General features: G+C 54.2%; 2 protein-coding genes across 3 annotated transcripts in view; one reads left to right on the top strand and one right to left on the bottom strand.

Annotated features, from left to right (window-relative positions):
* Positions 1–10,027, top strand: part of IL3RA (interleukin 3 receptor subunit alpha) — a 41,839-nt gene extending 31,812 nt beyond the window's left edge. For both annotated transcript variants that reach the window (XM_077145749.1, XM_077145750.1), the window contains exons 7-12: positions 1,497–1,612; positions 3,139–3,165; positions 4,735–4,846; positions 8,186–8,291; positions 9,423–9,504; positions 9,770–10,027. In XM_077145749.1, the coding sequence (XP_077001864.1) occupies positions 1,497–1,612; positions 3,139–3,165; positions 4,735–4,846; positions 8,186–8,291; positions 9,423–9,504; positions 9,770–9,844 (518 nt within the window). In that variant the 3' untranslated portion in view covers positions 9,845–10,027. The remainder of the gene's footprint in view (positions 1–1,496; positions 1,613–3,138; positions 3,166–4,734; positions 4,847–8,185; positions 8,292–9,422; positions 9,505–9,769) is intronic.
* Positions 10,028–11,626: 1,599 nt separating this feature from the next.
* Positions 11,627–14,603, bottom strand: SLC25A6 (solute carrier family 25 member 6). Its single transcript, XM_077145751.1, has 4 exons — positions 14,409–14,603; positions 13,332–13,818; positions 12,765–12,905; positions 11,627–12,236 (listed from the first exon to the last, which is right to left on the bottom strand). Exons 1-4 carry the CDS (start codon positions 14,517–14,519, stop codon positions 12,079–12,081), a joined length of 897 nt encoding a protein of 298 aa, XP_077001866.1. The 5' UTR covers positions 14,520–14,603; the 3' UTR covers positions 11,627–12,078.
* Positions 14,604–20,410: the final 5,807 nt, after the last annotated feature.

Below are 20,410 nucleotides of genomic sequence, written 5' to 3'. Positions count from 1 at the left end.
AGGGAGGGTTTTTTTTTCTGCCTGTGGAAGGCATGGTAGAACAAATGTCACCTGAATTAGCAAGAGGGGAAAGAATAAATGTCTTTCTAGGGGATGTCAATTCAAAGAGGGAAGATGAACTAGACAGCTGGCTGGAGAAAGCTTTTGAGAAGGACCTTCAAGTGGGCCGAATTTCCCCACAGTTTTAGCATCTAAGAGCTGGCCCCACAGCTAATTTAACTTGAATCCCTCGATGAACCTATTTTTCATCATGTGTTTCTGCCTGTATTTTTACCCACTGTTCAACCCTTGAACTGCATTTTCCTCTTTCTATTTCTGAGGTTGAAGGAGGCAGTTTTTAAAACTTTTCGACGGTGTAATGTAAGATGCATACAAAGCAAAGAAAGAAGCAAAGCTATAGTTTTCAAAGCGCTCTTCAACAGGCAGTTACAGGACAGATTCCAGAGTTTTTCATGGGTTCCCATACGATCCTCTCACACTTTTTCTTCGAGTTGCTCCAGAACATTGGAAGCTAGAAGAAATATATATTTATCATCACTTTTTCTCTTTTTTGTGAAAAATAACATATATGCTAAAAAGCAATAAATTTCAAACACAGCACAATTAGTTGTAGAACAGATTTCAGAGTTTGGTTGGGTTAAAATTCCACAATTTTTGGTTTTTATTTCTAGCTGCTCTAAGATCCAGGAGACTAAAGGAAATATCAGTATAATAATTCAGCACTTATATTCATTTGTTACACCTGACCTTCTCTAAATAACTCCACCATCACCTTTGATCTTTCCATCTATCTCTTTAGGGATATTTGGGCTATGGCCATTTTAAGTTTTGCATGTTGGAAGGGTCTGTCACTAATGTGGGGTAGGGAAATAGAACTATATGATGTTCTGGAGAGGCTGGGCCCTCTAGGTTTCAGGACTTATCTGGTCCAGGGACCCATCTGAAGGTTGTAGGTTTCTGGAAAGTTACCCTAGTGCATGGAATCCATGTGGACTATTAGATATTGTCCTAGGTGTTCTTTAGGATTGGCTGGAATGGTCTTGGTTGGGGGCTGGCAGGTTATGCTAGGTAGCAAGGTCTACCTGAAGCTTGTGTAAGAGCAACCTCCAGAGTAGCCTCTCGACTCTATTTGAACTCTTTCTGCCACTGATACCTTATTTGTCACACTGCATTTCTCCCTTTTAGTCAGGATGGAATTGTGGATCCCACAGTGCCAGGTCTGGATTCATCCCTGGGAGTCATTTCCCAGGTCACCAGGGAGACTTTCACCCCTGGATGTCATGTCCCATGTAGCGGGGAGGGCAATGATTTCACTTGCAGAGTTGGGCTTAGAGAGAGAGAGTCCACATCTGAGCAACAAAAGAGGTCCTCCAGAAGTAGCTCTTAGACATGCCTATAGGTAAGCTGAGCTTTTGAAGGAGGCATATTTTGAAGTATCTCCAGCAAAAAAAAAAAAAAGTGATTTGTTTTACTAATGGAAGTGTTTTTCCTCCCAGAGGTGATAAGTCCACCCAACATCACTGGATGGTGTAATAAATCCTATTCGTTCATGGAATGGGAAATACCAAGCCACTTGAACAAAAGACTTTCATATGAGCTTGAAATACAAAAGGTAAAAGCTTGGCAGAGCCTGCATCTTTCATTCTCTATAACATAAAATTTGTGGCCTTGGGGTAGGCAAGTCTTCTCAGATGGACGTAAAAAGCACTGAACCATAGAAAAATGATAAACTGGGCTTTAGCAGAATTTAAAGTGTTTGCTTCCCAAAAGAAATCATTAAGAAATTGAAAAGCCAAGTCAAGGATGGAATAAAACACTCGTGACATACATATTTGCCAACAGATTTGTTTCTATAATATATAAAGGGTTCTTAAACTCAATAAGAAAAAGATGAAAAGCCCTATAAGAAATGGGCAAAAGATTGAAACATTCTCCAAAAGATATTGTTAATGGACAGTAAGCACATAAACGTATGCTCAACATCACTAGTTTTCAGAGAGATGCAAAGTGAAACCACAAGGAGACACCTTTATCAACCCGTTTAATTACTAAAATTAAGTAAGATTGACAAAGCCCATTGTTTGTGAGGATCTGAAGTAATTGGAACTTGGATACACACTGGTGGGAATTAAAAATGGTACAGCCACTATGGAAAATTCTTTGGCAATTTCTTGTAGCGCCAATCCACTCCTAGGCATTTATGGACCCAAGAGAAATGAAAACACATACCTGCCAGAGGCTGGTATGTGCCTGTTCAGAGAAGCTATATTCATAATAGTCAAAAACTGGAAACAGCCCAAATGTCCATTAGCAAACCGAAGAACCGATTGTATCCTGCAATGGAATCCTACTCGACAGTGAAAATGAGTCAGCCACAAAGGGCTCCAAAAGAGAGTATGATTCCATTGGTAAAACATGGAGAAAATGTAAACTGATGTAGAGTGACAGAAAGCAGTTCAGTGGTTTTCTGGAGCAGGGGGAGGAGGGAGGAATGAATTTCCGGGGGGCAAGAAAGACACTTGCAGGTGACAGAAATGTTTCTTATCCTGAAGACAGTGGTGTACACATTTGTCAAAACTCATGCTTTAAATGGGCAGTTTACTATGTGCAAACCACACCTCGATAAACTTATTGTGAAAAATGGCCAAGTGTTTTTTAACTAATCAGTATTTCATACTGTCTCCCCCCGACCTCCCAAGAATTTTGTAGCACTTTTTTCCCCCTCCCTTTAATTGATGCAAGGGAGCAGGTACAGCTGCAGCCATAGGCACAGTCGTAGCCAGAGTTTATGTCTACACAGAATTCTATTTGCTGTCCCTCTCCGACTTGGTGACCAAGCATGAGCTTCCTGTGCATCAGAGGGCTCCCCCCTGCCTCCCCCCACAGCCTCGATGCACCCTGGATGGGCAGTGGATCTTGCTGCCCCAATCGATCCCCTTGGTGGACAGGGTGGGGTTTTCTGTACTCACATGAGAAGCCACTTCGTCAGGCACTTGCTTGTCCCCAACCTCATGGCTGGGCACTCCCTGAGCCCTCCCTGCTGCTTGGCTGACCCCATGGAGAGAAACCCAGCAGGTCTTTCTCAGAGGAGGGACTCAAGACGGTGCACTCACCCACCTGTGTGGTTTTCTCTTGCAGAGCACAGATCCTGCCAACGTACACAAGGTGAGTGTCCCCTACCCCCCCCCCCCTTGCAGAGGGCCGAATTTGCCAGTGCAAGTTTATGGCTATCACAGCCCGGGAGACTCGGTGTGTGGTGTCACACCCCACTACCCTCTTCTCTCAAAGCCGGTCTTCTGACCCTCCAAATTTAGAGACTCAGAAATGGTGCTCCCAAGTTGATCGAGCCAGGAGGCTATGGCTTGCCTGGTGCCTCCCGAGCTAGCTTGGCTCATTTGCCCTCAGATATCTTAGACCTAATGTTCTCCGCAAGCCTGGGGCAAGGCCAGGCACGAGGAGTTCGAGGGGGGCAAGTTGCTGAATATTGCACCATACCCAGCAAAGGCAGATGTTCGCAAGGAAGGGGCTGTGCATCGGACAGACTCTACTTTCCCTGTCTGGTCCTGAGGAATGAATGAAAGAGACAAAAGCTTACGCTCTCTCCATCTGTTTTTATTTCTCTATGCCTCCTTTCCCTCTCTCTCTCTCTCTGTCTTCCTCTTTCTCTCCCTTCACCCTCTGTGTCTCACTCTCTCCCCTTCTTACGTCTCTCTCTTTCACTCTCAATGCCTCCTCCTCCTCTCTCTCTCTCTCTCTCCCCCCCTTTCTCCCCCCCTTCTCTATGCAGCTGACTGCCGACCCCTGTTTCCAGCCCATTACAGCAGAGTAGAGATGAAGCCAAGGCTTCTGAGGCCAGCTGCTCCCTAAGCATTTCCTGGTGCCTTTGAAATACGTGTGGACTTGTCAGAGCTGTACCCCTGCATGCAGGAGACACCACGGGCATGGAAATCAGCTTTCACAATGCAGGCAGGGACGGGAATCCAAGTGTCCATGTGGGATCCTTTGGGGTCTGTGTCTTCCTGCCCTCTCATCTCCTTTTATGTCCCAGGTGAATGCATGGCATGCAGCCATCCCTGCAAGTGGGCAAAATAGCAAAGTAGGGTGAAGGTTTATGTGAGTTTCCTGGGGTTACTGTAACCAATGACAGCACACACTGGGTGGCTTGAAACCACCCAAGGGCATCCTCTGGAGGCCAGAGGTCCTACTTCAGTATAGGACCCAGCGCTGGTTCCTTCTGGAGGCTCTAGAGGAGAACCTGTTCTCTTGGTTGTACGAGGATGCTGGCAACCCCTGGCATCTCTTCTCCTCTTCTTATAGGGACACCCCACTCATCCGATTTATGCTCACCCTCATCCTGGATGCTTTCATCTTGAGGTCCTTTAGTGAATTCCATTTGCAGAAATCCCTATCTCCAAATAAAGCCACCGTATGAGGTCCCAGGTGGACCCATTTTGGGGGGGCATGGTTCAACCCATGTACAGGGTTCCACATCCTACACACCAGCTCTTAGATGGGCGTCATGCTCCTTCGCTTCGCAGCGTTTCGTTGACCTTCTGGATACTATTTTTAAAAAGAAGGTTTTGTTGTTCGTCCACTGAGAGCGTGCGCTGAGAACGGAAGCTGTGTTCTCTGCCCTCCCCAGAGAGCTTGGCTTTCTAGGGGTTAGGGATGGGGGTGGGGCTTCTCTGTCCAGCAACTGTTCACGAGCTTTTCTTCATCTTCTTTTCCATTAAGGTCAAAGTAAATGAAAACTACACCACGCAGAACCATCTTGGAAGCTACACAGTGAAAATCAGAGCCCAGCTAAGGAATACATACAGTGCATGGAGTGCGCCCCAGAAATTTGGTGAGAGAAGCAGCTTCCTTTTAGTCTCTGCCTAGTGCTGTTGCTGGGGCTGTGCGTCCCGACCCATTTGTCACAGAAATGCAGCCTGCTGAGGGCGGGCTTTTCACTGATTTCTCCTAGAATGGTGTGCTGTCCAAGGAGGGGGGACTGTACCCCATCTACTTCTCCATGCCTGGACCCTCCCCAACGGGTGACCCTGCCCTGTGCTCTCACCCCAAGGGACGGCTGAGACGGGAGGGCCAAGACACACCACTGAGGGCTCCCTGGTTCTTGCTAAAGAATGATGCTGTCCAAACCCCAGTAAGATACAATGACACCCTCACCTATTAGAACGGCTAAGCTCCAGTGAGATACAATGGCACACTCACCTATTAGAATGGCTAAGCTCCAAAGAACTGACATCACCAAATGCTGCCGAGGAAGTGGCGAAACTGGAACTGCCATTCCTGGCTGGTGGGAATGCAAAATGGTGCAGTCACTTTGGAAGACAATTCAGCAGTTTCTTAGCTTTCATTCTTTCCTTTTTCCTTCCTTCCTTTCTTTCTTCTTCCTTCCTTCCTTCTTTCTTTCATTCCTCTCTAATGGACCTACTGGAACCATTGTTCCTTGCTGATGGGAATGCAAAATGGTGCACTCACTTTGGAAAATAATTCTGCAGTTTCTTAGCTTTTCTTTCTATCTCTCTCTCTCTCCTTCCTTCCTTCCTCTTTTTCTGTTTTCCTCCTTCCTCCCTTCTTTCTTTCATTCCTCCCTCCCTCTCTTCTCTCCTTCCTTAACTTTTGTTGTATTAACATATGTACTATATAAAATTGTTCCTTTTACCCACATTCACACATATAATTCCCTGGCAGTAATTACACTGACAATGTGCTGCAGCCATTACCACTACCTATTACTAAACAACCTTAGTTTCTTACAAAACTAAACCTAGGATTCTCCTACGACCAGCAGTCACACGCCTAGGTATTTGCTCCAAGTGAACGCTGATGTCCATACCGAAAAGCTGCGCATGGATGTCAAAGGAATAATGACTTGTGGACAGGAGTTTGCTCCTTGGCTTTGATGAGAAGGATCCCTGGATGTGGTGCTAGGGCCCAAGTAGGAGGATTTCCCTAGGAGAAGAGCGATTCTGTTTCCTGACCCCTTCTGAAAGCTAACTGTTAGAGATAAGACCACCCTCTGGGAACCTAAAGAAAAGTTACCCTACCCCCATCCCAGAGGTGGCCCCGGGAGAGAGCTGGGCACCTGCAGAGGGTGTGGGAAACTCCCACTTCTAGCCAGGCTCCCCACTCCCAGGGAAGCCCATCTTTCTGGGCTCTAAAGTGCAGCCCGCCCATCGCAATCCAGAAAAGTCCATCCTCCCTGGCTCTGAAAGCATCCCATCTCAGAAGTAGCCTAGTGAGAACATTTGGCTGCCCAGCTCATGGTACCCTGGAGAGGGTATGGGAAACTCTCTCTTCCAGCCAGTCTTCCTTTCCTGTCTCCTTTATGTTGGGATGTCCCCCGCTCCATGGCATCAGACTTGCCTGGGCAGGCTGGGTCCCCCTTAGACCTGCCACTGCCCTCTAAGGACCCCCTCCCCAGGCCACAGCCACAGCTCTTGCTTCTCTGATAGGACCAAGAGAGACATGCCCGTCTCTCTTGGCTTCCCAGCCCTCCTGAGACACTTGCTCCCCTCTTCCATGGAGGGATGGCCAAGGTCAGAGAAAGATGGCTGTGGCCAGGGGAGGTTTGCTGGGGGCAGAAGAGAGACTCTCCTGGAAGATTTAGAAAGACCCAAAATGTGCAGGTAGGAGGATGTCCCAAGGAGGATGTGCTCAGTGGTGAGTGAGGTAAGTCTGAGCAAGATGCTTTGGAGGGATTTGAGATCCCTTTCCCAGACAGGGATGAGTGAGGCTGAAGGCTGCTGCCCCAGTCCCGTTCCCTTCTCACCCCCTTCCCTCTGGGGCTGGCCCCCTGGGTACCAGCAGTTCGCACACGCAGGGCCTACAGGTGCCCTTGGACTCCCCGTGGGCTTTCTCAGCCTTGTGGGCACCTAAACCAAAATCCTGGAGGCTGCCAAAGCCCCTTGTGTTGGCCCCGGCTCCTTGCATGTTGCATTTTTCCTTGCTGGACTTCCCCAGCCTGGCCTGTTGTACAGGGGACCTGCCCCCAAAGATTCCAGGTCATACAGATACATCTCTTACTAGCTGTTCCAGCTGTAGTAATGTACAGATGACACGAAATTTCCATCGTCACCATTTCTAAGTGCAATTGTGCCACTATCCCCACCATTCACTACCAAAACCCTTTCGTCCCCCCAAACAGAAACTCTGTGCCTATTAAGCAGTAAGCCTCCATTCTCCCTGCCCCATTGCTCCCGGGAACCTCGAATCTACTTTGTGTCTTGATGAATATGCCTAGTCTAGATATTTCTTAGAAGTGGAATTATACCATAATTACCCTATTATATCCAGCTTATTTCACTCAGAAGGGTTTCGAAGTTCCTGTTTTACCGTGGGTCAGAACATCTTCCCCTTTTCAGGTTGAATAAGGTTCCATTGTGTGGATATTCCACAGTTAAGAAAATTCTTGGCTATTGTGACTAATGCTGTGATGAATGGCTGGTGTCTGAGTTTCTGTTTGAGTTCCTGCTTTCAGTTTTTTGAGTATATACCTAACAGCTGAATAGCCAGGCCATAGGGTATTTCTTTTTTTTTTTTTTCTTTTACATGGACAGGCACCGGGAATCGAACCCGGGTCCTCGGGCATGGCAGGCAAGCACTCTTACCTGCTGAGCCACCGTGGCCCACCCCATAGGGTAATTCTTTTTGAGGAGACCCCAAACTGATTTCCACAGAGGCTGTGCCACAGTACAGCCAAAACATGCGCTGGAGAACAGGTGTCTCTTCATCCACATCAAGATGCGTCTTTCAATGCAATATTTCTAAAAAGCAAAATAACAAACACAGGAAACATTCCACAGTGAACCAAATGTCCCCATGGCAACGTTCAAGGCCTGCCGGGGAGGGGAGCGGAGGGGGTGAGGTGGTGGGGGGGTGAGGTGGTGGGGAGGGTGAGGGGGGGGAATGCACAGCTCTTTCCAAGCCCCGGGGTGTCCCCATGCCCTCCACACTGACCCAGCCCCGTGAGGCCCATCCCGCAGTGGTCCTGCCTAAGTCCTCTCCCTGTGACTGACTGGGGTGCGGGGGAGCACGCGGGGAGCGCGCAGGGCACTCCGGTCCGTGTGTCCCAGCTCCCCTGGGGTCCCCGACGCGGGGCGGCCTCTAGGACTGTGGGGCGCCTTCAGCCCCGCCGCCCCAGCGTGGACCTGGACATGCCCCTTCTCTCCCCCCGCAGACTGTGACAAGGAGGAGGAGCCGAGCGTGCGGGCCTGGCGGACTTGGGGACTGTCCACGCTGGGGGTGCTTCTGGCCCTGCTGCTCGCCGCGCTCCTGTGCAGGCGGTAAGCGGAGGCGCACGCTTTCCAGCTTTCCACCCGGCCCGTGCGAGCAGCGGGCTGGAGCGGGCGGGGATGGGCGGGACGCAGGCGGGGCGCTTGCTCGGGCGGGCAGGGGCGGGGTGCGGGGCACGGGCAGGGGCAGCCGCGTGCCAGGTCAGCGGGCGCGCCCTGCCTGGCGGGTGGTCCTGTCCCCACCCAGGCCGCGCCCCCCAGCCTCGGCCCAGCGCCCCGAGTCGCCCCAGGTGTGCTTCTGAAAGAGCAGGTCCCCCCGCAGCGCGGCCTAGTTTCGGGGCACACGGGGTCACTCCCCGTGGTGCGGGGCGGGGAGGAAGCCCGCAAACCGCAATTCTGGGAGCAGAGGGTGGAGCCCCCGCCCCCGCGCACGGCAGCGTCAGCCTGCTCACTGCGAGGTGACGGAGCTGTTCGGGAGGGGTCGCCGTGGCCCCAGGGCTGGGGGCTGCCTCCCTCCCTGGCAGGAGCACTGGCGGCCAGTGGAGTCCAGGGCTGTCCACAGACCCTCGCTGGGGAAGGGCTTGGACACCCGGAACTGACCCATCACCCCAGGGGTCCAGGCCCCCAAGACCACCTGTGGATCCCAGGGTTAAAGCCCCGCACTGGAGCATGGGTGTGTCCCCCAAATGGGGTGGAACAGGGACAAGTAGGGCCTTCTCTGGGTGACCCTAAGGTGGAGAACAGGGTGGGGGACCCCGTGAGTCCCCGAGACAGGCCTGAGAAAGCAGGTGCACAGGGTCCACCTTGGAAGGCAGTGCTGTCTGGTTGGGGTGCTGTGAGGACTGAGGCCTGGGCACAGGCGGGGGAGCTGGGGGACCTCAGCCACGGCCGAGACCCCGTGGGCCTGGAGGATTTCCCTGTAAAGTGGACACGGCCATAGCACCTGCCTCCCAGCATGGCTGTGGACGAAGAGACTCTTCTGTGAGCTCCGGCCGAGGGTACAGTGGCCTGCGGCGGCCAGTTTTGACCCCTGCTGACCGTCCCGCTGTGCCCAGGAAGTGCTAGGCTTGGACTCAGGCTGGGGGCTGGGGGCCGGGGAGTGGGCGCCTCGCCCCAAGGAGACGTGGGCTGTCGACTGCGCGACTCAGCTCACCCAGCCCGTGGCTGCTTCTTCTCTCCAAGGTGCTCGGTGATGCAGAAGATCTATCCCCGTATTCCTCGCGTCAAAGATCTCATCAAGACAAACTTGCAGAATGAAAGCACGGTACTGGGTTCCTTCTGTTATTAGAGGACAGCTGGGGACTGCCTGGCTGCACTCTGGCCCCAGGAGGTGGATGCTTGTCTGCTCTGTCCATCCCGGCGGGGGTGGGGGGAGTGAAATGAGGCCGAGAGGAGCCGGGCTGAGGGCCTGCAGGAGGGGTGAGGGGTCGCAGCTGTGCCTGGGCTGCGCCCCGTCTGAGCCGGGCTTCCAGGGATCGTGGCGGCCCCCCTGTCTGTGTCTCGACTCACTATGCCCTGGTCTCCTGCAGATGGTCTGGGAGACAGACAGAGCGTACCAGGACGAGTGTCCAGTGCACGAAGTGCAGGTGCTGGAGAAGTCCTGAAGCCCAGAGGCAGGGGTCCGGGCTGCCTCGGCCTCCAGCGTCCAGCATCCAGCGTCCAGCGTGGCTTTACACAAAGCTGCGGGGAGACAAGCTCAAGAGAATTTAGCCAGGGGGCTGCCGCCGAGAAGAGATTGGAACCTTTGTGTTTTGCTTATTTCCTAAATAAAGTGCTCTTTTCTCTTCCTTGGTGTAATCTGGCTGCACTGCCCAGGCCAGGGGGAGATCACCTCTGTCCTGACACTGCTTTGGCCAGGCTGTCAACTGGACTGCCTCCTCCCCAACTGCGGCTTCCGAGTGTCCCTAATTGCACTGCTTTCTTGTTGCACTTTCTCACTCTTGTAAGCTATTTTAAAGTGCTCGGACAAGGGGGTTGTGTCCCCATATGTGGGTGCACAGACTAGTTTCTATCCACAGAGAAGCCTCTGGGGACTGGGTGGAAGCTGCTGGCATGCGGGTCTCCTGCCCCGTGGCCATCCCGGACCTTTGCTTCCTCCTGGGCGGTCCGTTCTCCCCACTGGTCTGCTCGCTCTCCCGCCCTGGACACTGACCACCTGCCCCGCTGCCAGGCTCCCCGTCGCCTTTGGTTCCGCCCCGTCTGGATCTCCCTGAGGGTCTGGTGGATTTGTAAGGTCCTTGGAGGTTCGGTGAGGCACAGAAAAGGAGACAGGCACTTCGGCAGCACAAAGGGAGGGTCACCGTGAGGGAGACGGAGCGGCTGGGCCAGGGTGCGGTCGTGTGTCGAGGTGGGAGGTGGGCGACAGGAGCCCTGGAGTGCCTGTGCCCAGGTAGGGGGGTGACGATGTGAGAGAATCCGGTGCTGACAGAGCCGGCTCTGAGAGCCCAGACAAGACGGCAGTGAGAAAGATATCACAGGAGCAGAATGTACCCCAGGACTGGATACAGCAGCGACCACAGCTCCAGGCTGAAACGTGCTGTATGCTTAGTTACCTCACCTCAAACCTTGGGGGATCAGAGGGTCCAAGGCCAAACCCAGGTTTGTCTGGGATGGCCGGGGATGTGTCCTACTTGCCAGCTCACCCTCTGGAAGGAGCCACGTGACCCTCTGCAAAGCTGGAGACCTGACTCCCTGTCTTACCTGCCGTCTGACCCAGTTACTAGTGAATAATGTTCACGTGAAAATGCCTGGAAATCCAGCATTCTAAGCGAAGGTCCTGCCCTCAGAGCAGGATTTCCGCAATACCCGGGACGGAAGGGTTTTGTGGAATCCATTGCCATCTTCCTACTCCATTACACATGCTGAGATAATACCTGTTTCAATGCTTCAGCTGGTTTAAGGTGCTTAAAATAGCTACTTTTTTGCCATGGACATGGAATTTGTGAAAAACGGCTCAGAGGGACCAAGGGAGCGAGGCTGCTTGGGGCCCAGGATGGTCCATGCTGTGGGGTTCTCACAGGTGAGGGAACGTACGTCACGAGTGCAAACCCGCTCTGCGCCACTAGGCGGGGCTTACACTGCACAGGAGGTGCCTGAAAGGAGGCCAGTGGACCAAGGAGCCATCCGCTCAGAGAAATGGGAAGTCAGGAAGAAACAGGCGCAGAGGGGCTCAGAAGATGGGAGTAGGGAGTGGATATCCTCAGGGTCCACCAGGAGCTCGGACAAGCCCAACTGCAGATGGGCAGCTGGGAGCTTTCAATGCAGCCAGTGCCTAGCGGAGACCTCAGCACTGTCCTCTCCTGCCCTCGGGTGCTGTGAAGGTGCTGATGCGGTGACACCGCAGAATAACCTGGTTTTGGAAAGAAAGCGAGTCCACACCACACCTCTACGAGTGTCCTGCTCATTTATTATTTTGCAGCACAATGCCCAACGTAAAACATAATTGCAAATGTCCAGCTGTGCAAAAGGAGATAGTGCTTAAGTACAAATAGGAGACATGATTTCTTTTTAAATAAATACTTAAACACCACGGAAGGTCCTACAAGCGTTTGGACTCGAGGGTTTCTAGGTCTGTGTAAGCTGAGCTGCCTCACCCAGGGACCCACGATGGTCAGGATTCCCCTTCCCTGCCCCCTAGTAATCAAAAGATGGAATCAGCAGAGCCAGTGGTCCAATGTAATCACAATGATCCCCTTTTCTAGAGCTTTCCCTAGCTCTCTACAGAGTTGATCTGCCTGGGTAAAAACGATAGGAATTTCTCAAAGGTCAATGGTCCATAATGGTTAAGGAAGGATTCTACATGATTCTTGGTTCCCGATTCTAGTTAAGACAGACACACTTAGATGACCTTTTTCAGTTCGTCGTACAGAACCAGCACGAAGGCTCCACCCATGCCTCTGAGAACGTTCGACCAAGCACCCTTGAAGAACGCTTTGCCACCTTCATCCTTGAATATCTTCCTCCAGCAGTCGACAGTGCCTCTGTACATGATGTCAGCTGCAAGGAGAGTTAGGGTGTAACTGTTAAGTTCCTCGGGAAACAAGCACCATGCAAACCAAAGGGACTTTAAAGCAGTAAAACCCCACATGGCGATGTCTGGACAACTTGAAAACTCAAGTTTTGGTCACAGAGGAAAACAGGGTCCTTCTGGAGAGTTCCAGTGCAGAGGCCTTAGCCCCGTTTTCGCCATTCCCACTCAGAACCCCAGGTCCAGGGATGACAGACAGGAGCGGGAGTCAGTGAAAGGAAGGGGAAAGAGGGGTTCAGAGACCGTCACCTCAAGAAAGGAACACCTGCCAAGAAGAGAAGCCTGTTCGTAACAAGAACGCCTACTTCAGGTCTAGGCTACTTTGATAAAATATTCCCCAAAACTTTTTTTGGGAAGTGTGTTCTTTGATCATTCTGGGCCTCATCAGGATGGAGGCAAGAAGGCAAATTGAGCAGCGCACCTCTTTTTACTTTCCACACATGCTTTAAGAAACGTGCGTTTGCTCAGCATGGAAGCGGAGTTGAAAGACAAGGTACCTCCTTTGCGTCCAGACTGCATCATCATCCGCCGCCTCACGGTGTCGAAGGGGTAGGAGACCACGCCGGCGACAGCTGTCACCGTCTGGGCAATCATCCAGCTCACCACAATGTGGGTATTCTTGGGGTCAGGGAGCATACCTACGGAGGGACCAGCCAACGTGAGGCGTCATCACACACAGTCACGTGCTTGGGAAAGGCAGCACTAGAGTTTTGCAAAGCCCAAAACTTTGCAAACTGTTTTGCAAAGAACTGAAGCCCGTGGGTCCAGAGGGATCAGTTCCCAGAACCACCTAATTTTTACAAAACTTGGAGGACTCAGGACGGCTTTCCTGCAGGGTCCGTCACCCAAGCAGGACGGGAGCAAACAGCCTAGTGCACATCACAGCATGGCAGTCGCAGTAACAGCTCCCGTCCCAGATGCTCAGGTTTAGAGCCTAGGGACGCCTCTCTAGAACAGGGAACTGTGGTCTTGGGAATGGCTACCCCACACACCCCGTTCCTTAGAGGAAATGTCAAACGCTTCCACGTGGAAGGTCCAGGCTCCCGACCTTCTCAGCAGCTTACCTTTGGCTGTATCGTACACGCCGAAATAGGCGGCCCTGTAGATGATGATGCCTTGTACGGACACGTTGAAACCCTGGTACAGGCCTCGGACGCCGTCGGACTTGGTGATTTTCACCAGACAGTCTCCCAGGCCTTTGAATTCTCTTTCTGCCCCCGATTTCCCAACATCGGCCGCCAAACGGGTTCTCGCGAAATCCAGCGGGTAGACGAAGCAAAGGGAGGTGGCTCCGGCGGCCCCGCCGGAGGCCAGGTTGCCGGCAAAATACCTCCAGAACTGGGTGTGCTTGTCGACGCCGCCCAGGAACACCTGCTTATACTTATCCTTGAAGGCGAAGTTGAGGGCTTGGGTGGGGAAGTAGCGGATGACGTTGGCCAGGTTCCCCCTCCAGAAGGAGAGAATGCCCTGCTCCTTGGGGATGCGGACGATGCAGTCCACGATGCCCTTGTACTGCTTGTCCGCCGCGATCTGCTTGCTGGCGTGCTGGACCTGCAAGGGAGCGGGCCAAGGATCGCGAGGGCGTTCCCGGACCACAGACGCCGCCTGCGCGTCCTGGGAGCCCCGTTACAGGGCATGCATACCCCCCGGGGGCAGCGTCCTGCAACGGTCCTCCTTGCCGCGATCTCGAGAAGCCCGTCGTTGGAGCCGGAGGCCACGACGGGCTCCTGGAAGCAGTTTCGCCTGCTTCTGGACACTTGCACCATCCCTGGGGCAGGATTCCGGGGGGCGCAGCTGCACGCAACCCCTTAAAGCAACAGGAGGGAAAAGACCCCAAGGGCCTGGGACACGCAGCATTTTAGGGGGGAGCCCAGCGGGCTTGGAGACGCGCGCAATGGCAAGGTCAACCAAGGTCAAGCCCATCCCCCCCCCATCCAGGGGGCCCGGGGCCGGTCCCGCCGCGCGCCCCCCACGTGGCCGGCCCACGGGCCCCGGCAGGCGGCGGCCCCCACGTGCCCCGGGCTCGCCCCGCCCACGGAAGTGTCCCGCGCGCGGACAAAGCGCCGCGGCCTCCACTTCCGGCGCCCGCCTGCGCCCGGCCCTCCCCGGCGCGCGGCGCCCCCGGCCCCGGGCCGCCCCACCTGCAGCAGCAGCTTGACCCGCTCGATAGGGGCCACGGCCGTCTTGGAGATGGCGGCGGCGATGCCGCCCGCCAGGAAGTCCTTGGCGAAGGAGATGGCCTGTTCCGTCATGGCTGCGGGGCCGGGTGCGAGCGCGGGCAGCCGGGAGGGTCGCGCCGCCGGCACCGAAAGGACGCGGCGCCCAGCGCGCAGCCGCTAAGGCGCCCTCGCCCCGCCCCGCGGGCCCGCCCCCAGCGCCCATTGGCCGCGCCGCGTCGTGCCACGCCCATTCCACGCCCACTCCCCGCCCCGGCCCGCGCGCCGCGGGATGCCGGGAGCCGCGTCACCGCCCCGCTCCGTCGCGCTCATTGGCTGCGCCGCGCGCCGCGTCCCGCCCCTTCCGGCCGGACGCGCCGCCCCGAGGTATGCCGGGAGACGCGCCTGCCCATGCGCCGTGCGAGCCGGGGGGCCGCGGGGAGGCCGTGACCTTCTCAAGGTCACGGGGGAGGCCGCGCGGGACGCAGAGAAGGGGCCCCTGAGGGCCTCGGGACCGCCGACGACGGGGCCCGTCCGCCCACACCCAGGGGAGGGTGCCGGGGCTCGGGGCCTCTCCCTATCGCTCCCGCGCCCCGCCCTGTCTCTCTGCGGAACCCCTGGAGGGTGGGGCTCCCTCTGCGCCTGCGCCCCCGGGAGGGTGGGGGTTCCCCTGACTGTGCGCCCCCGGGAGGGTGGGAGCTACCCGACTCTGCGCCCCCGGGAGGGTGGGGCTCCCTCTGCGCCTGCGCCCCCGGGAGGGTGGGGGTCCCCTGACTCTGCACCCCCCGGGTGGGTGGGGGTCCCCTGACTCTGCAACCCTGAGAGAGTGCGGGTCCCCTGACTCTGCGCCCCTGGGAGGGTGCGGGCCCCCGCTGACTCTGCACCCCTGGGAGGGTGGGGGCTCCCCCTGTCTCTGCGCCCCTGGGAGGGTGGGGGCTCTCTCTGACTCTGCGACCTTGGAATGGTGGGGGCTCCCTCTGACTCTGCGACCCTGGGAGAATGGGGGCTCCCTTTGAGCCTGCACCCCTGGGAGGGTGGGCTACCCTCTGCCCTGTTCCCCCGTTAGAGTGGGGGCTCCTTCTGAGCCTGCACCTTTGGGTTTTCCTGCACCAAGTACCTGGAGGCCCAAGGCAGGCTGTGGAGCCCCCCCATGGTCCTCACGGGCAGGTCCCAGGGCCTCCAGCGTGGACACTTTTTCCTCGTCCCCTGCAAGGCAGTGCTGAGATTTGGGGGCTCGGGGAAGAGCAGGCCAGGCGCTACCCGGCCTGCCCCTGCACAGGCACACCCAGGCATGCCTGGGAATGCTCTGACCTTTTTGTTGGGTTTATGGAAAACTGCCCAAGACCCACGTGTGTCCCATGAGCTGACTTTCCACAGGCTGAACCCTTCCGTGGGACCAGCCCCGAGGTCAAACAGCCCCGTCAGCCACCCAGCAGCAAAGCCCCACCTTCCTGCCTCCCTGCACCTTTCTTTCTCTTTCCTCCTCCTTTGCATCCTTCCTCTCTCTTTCCTTCCCTCCCTCCTTTGTTCCCTTCCCCCTTCTTTTTTATCTTTTTTTTTTTTTTATGGCCAGTATGCCCGGCAGGTTGACCCACTGAGTGGATGGACGCATGGAAGGGACCCTCTTTCTGGGACTTCCATCCCATGCATTCCACCAGCTTGCAATGTCCTTGTCCATTCCAGCCGGCTTCGACCCTTCCCTATAAGGCAGATAAGGAAAAGGGCTTGAGGCTGGCCAAGTTCCAGAGGCCCTGGGGCTGGAGGAGACCAGCTCGGACAGTTTGGAGGGTCAAAGGGTCTGGCCTGGGAGAATTGCCGAAAGGAAGCTTCCAGCCCATTCTTCCACAAAATCAGCCTGTCTGGGCTGGGAAGGGCCCAAGAAATTACTCATTCCCTGGTGAGCCGGTGGGTCCCAGGAGCGGGGCCTCTGGCATTACCTCCAGAGCAAGCCCCGTGGCCTCTGGAGTGAGCGAGAGTGGAAAGTTCCCCTCAAGCAGGTGGGGGCGGAGGAGACGAACCCGGCCCCTCCTGGGGATCGAAGGTGGCGGCTCTCGTGGCTGGCTGGGATTCAGGACACGCTTATCCATAGAAAGCGCTAACCCGTGGAGTTAGACGTACACAGGCCCCATTTGCCCTTCTCGAAGGGCAGTGGGAAAACTCGAGAAACCCGGAACTTGGGAAAGAAGGGTGTGGGGAGACAAATACCTGTGGGCTGGTGGGTCACCTTGAAGAATGAAGCTCCCTGACCTGAGAGTGGGGACAAGGAGAATTGACTGCCTAGGAATGCTCACTCCTCCGTCTTTGTCTACTGGGTTGTATTAAATAACTCATTTAATATGAGGAATGCTTAAATATCTGAAACATTTTGGGTGTTCGCTGATTGCTCCAAATGTGCTGAGCGTGGGGGAGCCCCGTCTTTGGTGTATCACCTCATGCCCAGTGCAGGCCCCTGACGGGGACCGACCTTCCAAGGGCCCCGGGGAGGGCTGCAGCTCTCCTTGCACACGTGGTATCTTAGGGCTTGTCTGCACCCCTTGCCACAAAAAGAGAAACCCAGAGGGCAGTTTTCATTCACTGGCATGCTGAAATAGAATGACCCTGGTATGCAGCTGGAATATGCAGAAAGAACACAGAAGGGATGATTTCCACCTCAAGGGTGGGGGGTCAGGTCAGCCTGCCAGGTGCAGGATTCCAACCTCGAGGTCCCTTTTGGGCTCTAAGTAATTAAAACCCCTTCAGGACACATGGGCACAGGTACATGGACACATTTCTTCTCAGGGTCCCCTCGCTATTGTTTTTTGCATGTCGTTCCTAATAAAAACAGAAAGATACGTTGTGTCTGTCATGCTTTCTCTTGGTTTTTTACAGTTTTACCATAAAAAATTCAAGAGGGAGAGTGTGTCATATAATGCCCCCCCCCCATGAGCCCTTTATCCAGTATCCAAGATGGTGTCACTGGTTACTTTCCAACTTCCCTTTCTTTGAGGGCCAGCCTGGGGGACGCCCCACATGCACCAGCCCCCAACCACCTTCTCCGGACAGGACCAACCCCGGGACCTGAGGTTCTCTCCAGACCTCCAGGGAGCCTGTGCCCTCCGCTCAGCAGAGGTGCCGCCGCCTCCAGGAAGCCTTCTGGGGTCTACAGTCGGGGACACACGGCTTCCCAAGGACCAGATGGGGGTGTGGGGCATGGCCTTTAGGGACACTCTCTGGGGGCTTTTCCGTGAGGTCCCCGGCCCCCAACCCAATCCCCAACGCACCCCCAGACCCACCTGTACCCGCCACACACACCCCCTTCCTAGTCCAAGTTGAATTTCCTTCCTCTTCCCTCCACCTTCATGATTTGCTTTTTATTTGGATTCCACCAAAATTACAGACATAGGCAATCAACTGTCATATTTATATAAAATACATTTCATAGGCACATATTAATTCATATAGGTATATATATAACTTTTTTCTTTTTTGGGGGTGCATGGTAGGGGAGCCGAACCTGGGTCTCCTGCATGGAAGGTGAGCATTCCACCCCTGAGCCACCCGTGCGCCCCAGAACTATACATTTCTATAAACTATGTCCCATGGTGGTTTTTAGCAGGAAAACGACTGAACCATTAGTGCCCACCAGATAGGAGCTGACAGAGCTACTACCCAGACTAAGGTCTCCAGTTCTGATGTATCCTTCCAAGCAACCATCCGTGCACAGGTTGCTACATATTTACGAGTGGACAAAAGAGTTTGTACACACTTGCTCTGGTAAGAAAAGCCACACGGCTGAAACATAACCCAGGCTTCCTTCCCACAGCCCTCTGATGTCTACATTAAGGAGATTTGCAGCAGAAATAATCTGAATGCCGCAAGCCACGCGTCCCGGGACCCCTTTGCAGACTCCCCTGCTCCAGGGATTCGGTCTCACGCGGAGATTGCTGGTGAAAGTCTGCAGGGAGCAACAAAACCTCCTGGCGAAGGGCTGCAACCAAAGAGGACTGGCGCGTGCACGGCAGGAACGTGCCAGAACCTTTGGACCCAAAGGTGGCTGGCTGGATCGTGAGAAGCTGGCAAAGGTCCGGCGTGGGAGAAAACGGCATCTCAGAAAGGAGCTGCGCTTTCCAGAAGACCCATCTCGCCTGCTCTCCTGGGTGAGTTGCTGTCCTTATGTTCAGACACGGTGGAATGTGGGGAGACACAGCTTCACCTCACCATGAGGCTCTGTGGGCAGAACCCATGCAGAGACGGGGCAGTGCCACTGGCGGTCGTTGTGAGGCCCCGTGCAAGGCAGGTGTGTGAGATTAGAAAACACGACTCGAAGTATCCGAGTCCCAGCCGGTCCTCGTTACAGGTGAATAATTTTCTTCGACTCATGAAAATTTACCTGTAACCCCCACATCGATACCCGTGGCATGTTTAGTGCCATGCCTTCCACGTTTGTGTGTTTGGCGGGGGGTTTCCTGGTTTCAGGTGCCCGAGTGATGTGCGAAAGCACCGTCCGGCCTTCGCTAGCACGAGGAGGCTGAGACGTGCCGCACGGAGAAAGCATGCGGTTAGATAAGCTTCTCTCGGGCACCAACGAAGTGCCTAACCATTAACGGTGAGCCCAGTGCCAGATCAGCTGTATTTGTTAAAGAAGGTGCCTTTAAATGGAAACACAACAGAACATGATTTCTGTGGATCGATTGACAAAAATGATAAGAGGCTGGCAGGGTGCGTACCCTGATTTCCCAGAAAGCAACGGTTCAGTGCTGTGCCAGTTTGAAAGGATGCATGTGCCCTAGAAAAGCCATGTTTTAATCCTAATCCCATTTTGTAAAGGTGTGGCTGTTTCTCCTAGTCCCTTTTCATACTGTGTGTTTGAAACTTTAGATCATCTCCCTGGAGATGTGACTCAATCAACAGTGCTTGTTAAACTGGATTAGGAGGAGACGTGTCTCCACCCATGCCAGGTGGGTCTTGATTTGTTTACTGGAATCCTGTAAAAGAGGAAACATTTTGGAGAAAATGGGAGTTTAAGAGCAGAGAAGGACAGAGCCACGAGAAAGCTACAACAGAGAACACCACAGAACCAATGAAGCAGAGTCCACCAGCCAGAGATCTTTGGAGATGAAGAAGGAAAATGCCCCCTGGGGAGCTGGAGAAGAAGCTCGCAGATGATGCCGTGTTCTCCATGAGCCTTTCCAGATGAGAGAGGAACCCTGAACGTCATCAGCCTTCTTCAATCAAGGTATCTTTCCCTGGGTGCCTTAGATTGGACATTTTTATAGACTTGCTTTAACTGGGACATTTCCACAGCCTAAAAACTGTAAACTTGCAACTTATTAAATCCCCCTTTTTAAAAGCCTTCCGTTTCTGGTATAGTGCATTCCGGCAGCTAGCAAACTAGGACAAGTGTGTACAAGTTTGCGGTGACTTAAACTATAAGTATCATGAATAATGAGAATCGACTGTACTTAAAATCTGTTGTTTAGAATGAGAAAAAGCAGCACTGAGTCACTAAAAACGTGCTGGAGGGACCGAGGAAAGGGGGTCTCGGCACTCAGCCAATGACTGCAGCCCCTCCTCCGCCGAGGGGCGGCAGGAGAGACCACAGACTGTTCCGGAAGGTGGCGTCTGCCGTGTCGCTGTGGGCAATCCCGTGGGTCCAGCAGCACCGTCTTGGACAGGCATTGGGCTCACACCGCTCCCTCGTCCCCCAACTGCAACCTGCCTTATTGTCTGCACGTCCCACAGACAGACTCGGAGACGGGATGCCTTTTGCACTCTTTAATCCACTGGTAAGTGGCATGTTTGAGTGTTGTCCTTGCATTGACTTTTTGTCTACAAGCCGGTGAGCTGGTTTGAAAGGATGATGTACCCTAGAAAATCCATGTTTTCATCCTGATCCAATTCTGAGGGGGCAATTGTTTCTTTTAATCCCTATTCAATAATGGAGGTTGGGAACTGGATTCGATGATCTCCATGGAGATGTGACTCACCCAACTCTGGGCATTAACCTT

This window comes from Tamandua tetradactyla, chromosome X, assembly GCF_023851605.1.
Source record: "Tamandua tetradactyla isolate mTamTet1 chromosome X, mTamTet1.pri, whole genome shotgun sequence".
Classification (NCBI taxonomy): Eukaryota; Metazoa; Chordata; class Mammalia; order Pilosa; family Myrmecophagidae; genus Tamandua; species Tamandua tetradactyla.
This window is presented reverse-complemented; position numbering and strand designations above follow the sequence as displayed.

Bases quoted from the DNA above. Each gene is read 5' to 3' on its own strand.
- SLC25A6 (XM_077145751.1), bottom strand. From the start codon at position 14,519: ATGACGGAACAGGCCATCTCCTTCGCCAAGGACTTCCTGGCGGGCGGC. The intron at 13,819-14,408 runs GTGGGGCGGCCC...GCTCCCTTGCAG, and splicing joins GGGTCAAGCTGCTGCTGCAG to GTCCAGCACGCCAGCAAGCA. The intron at 12,906-13,331 runs GTAAGCTGCTGA...GTCCCTCCGTAG, and splicing joins CGTGTACGATACAGCCAAAG to GTATGCTCCCTGACCCCAAG.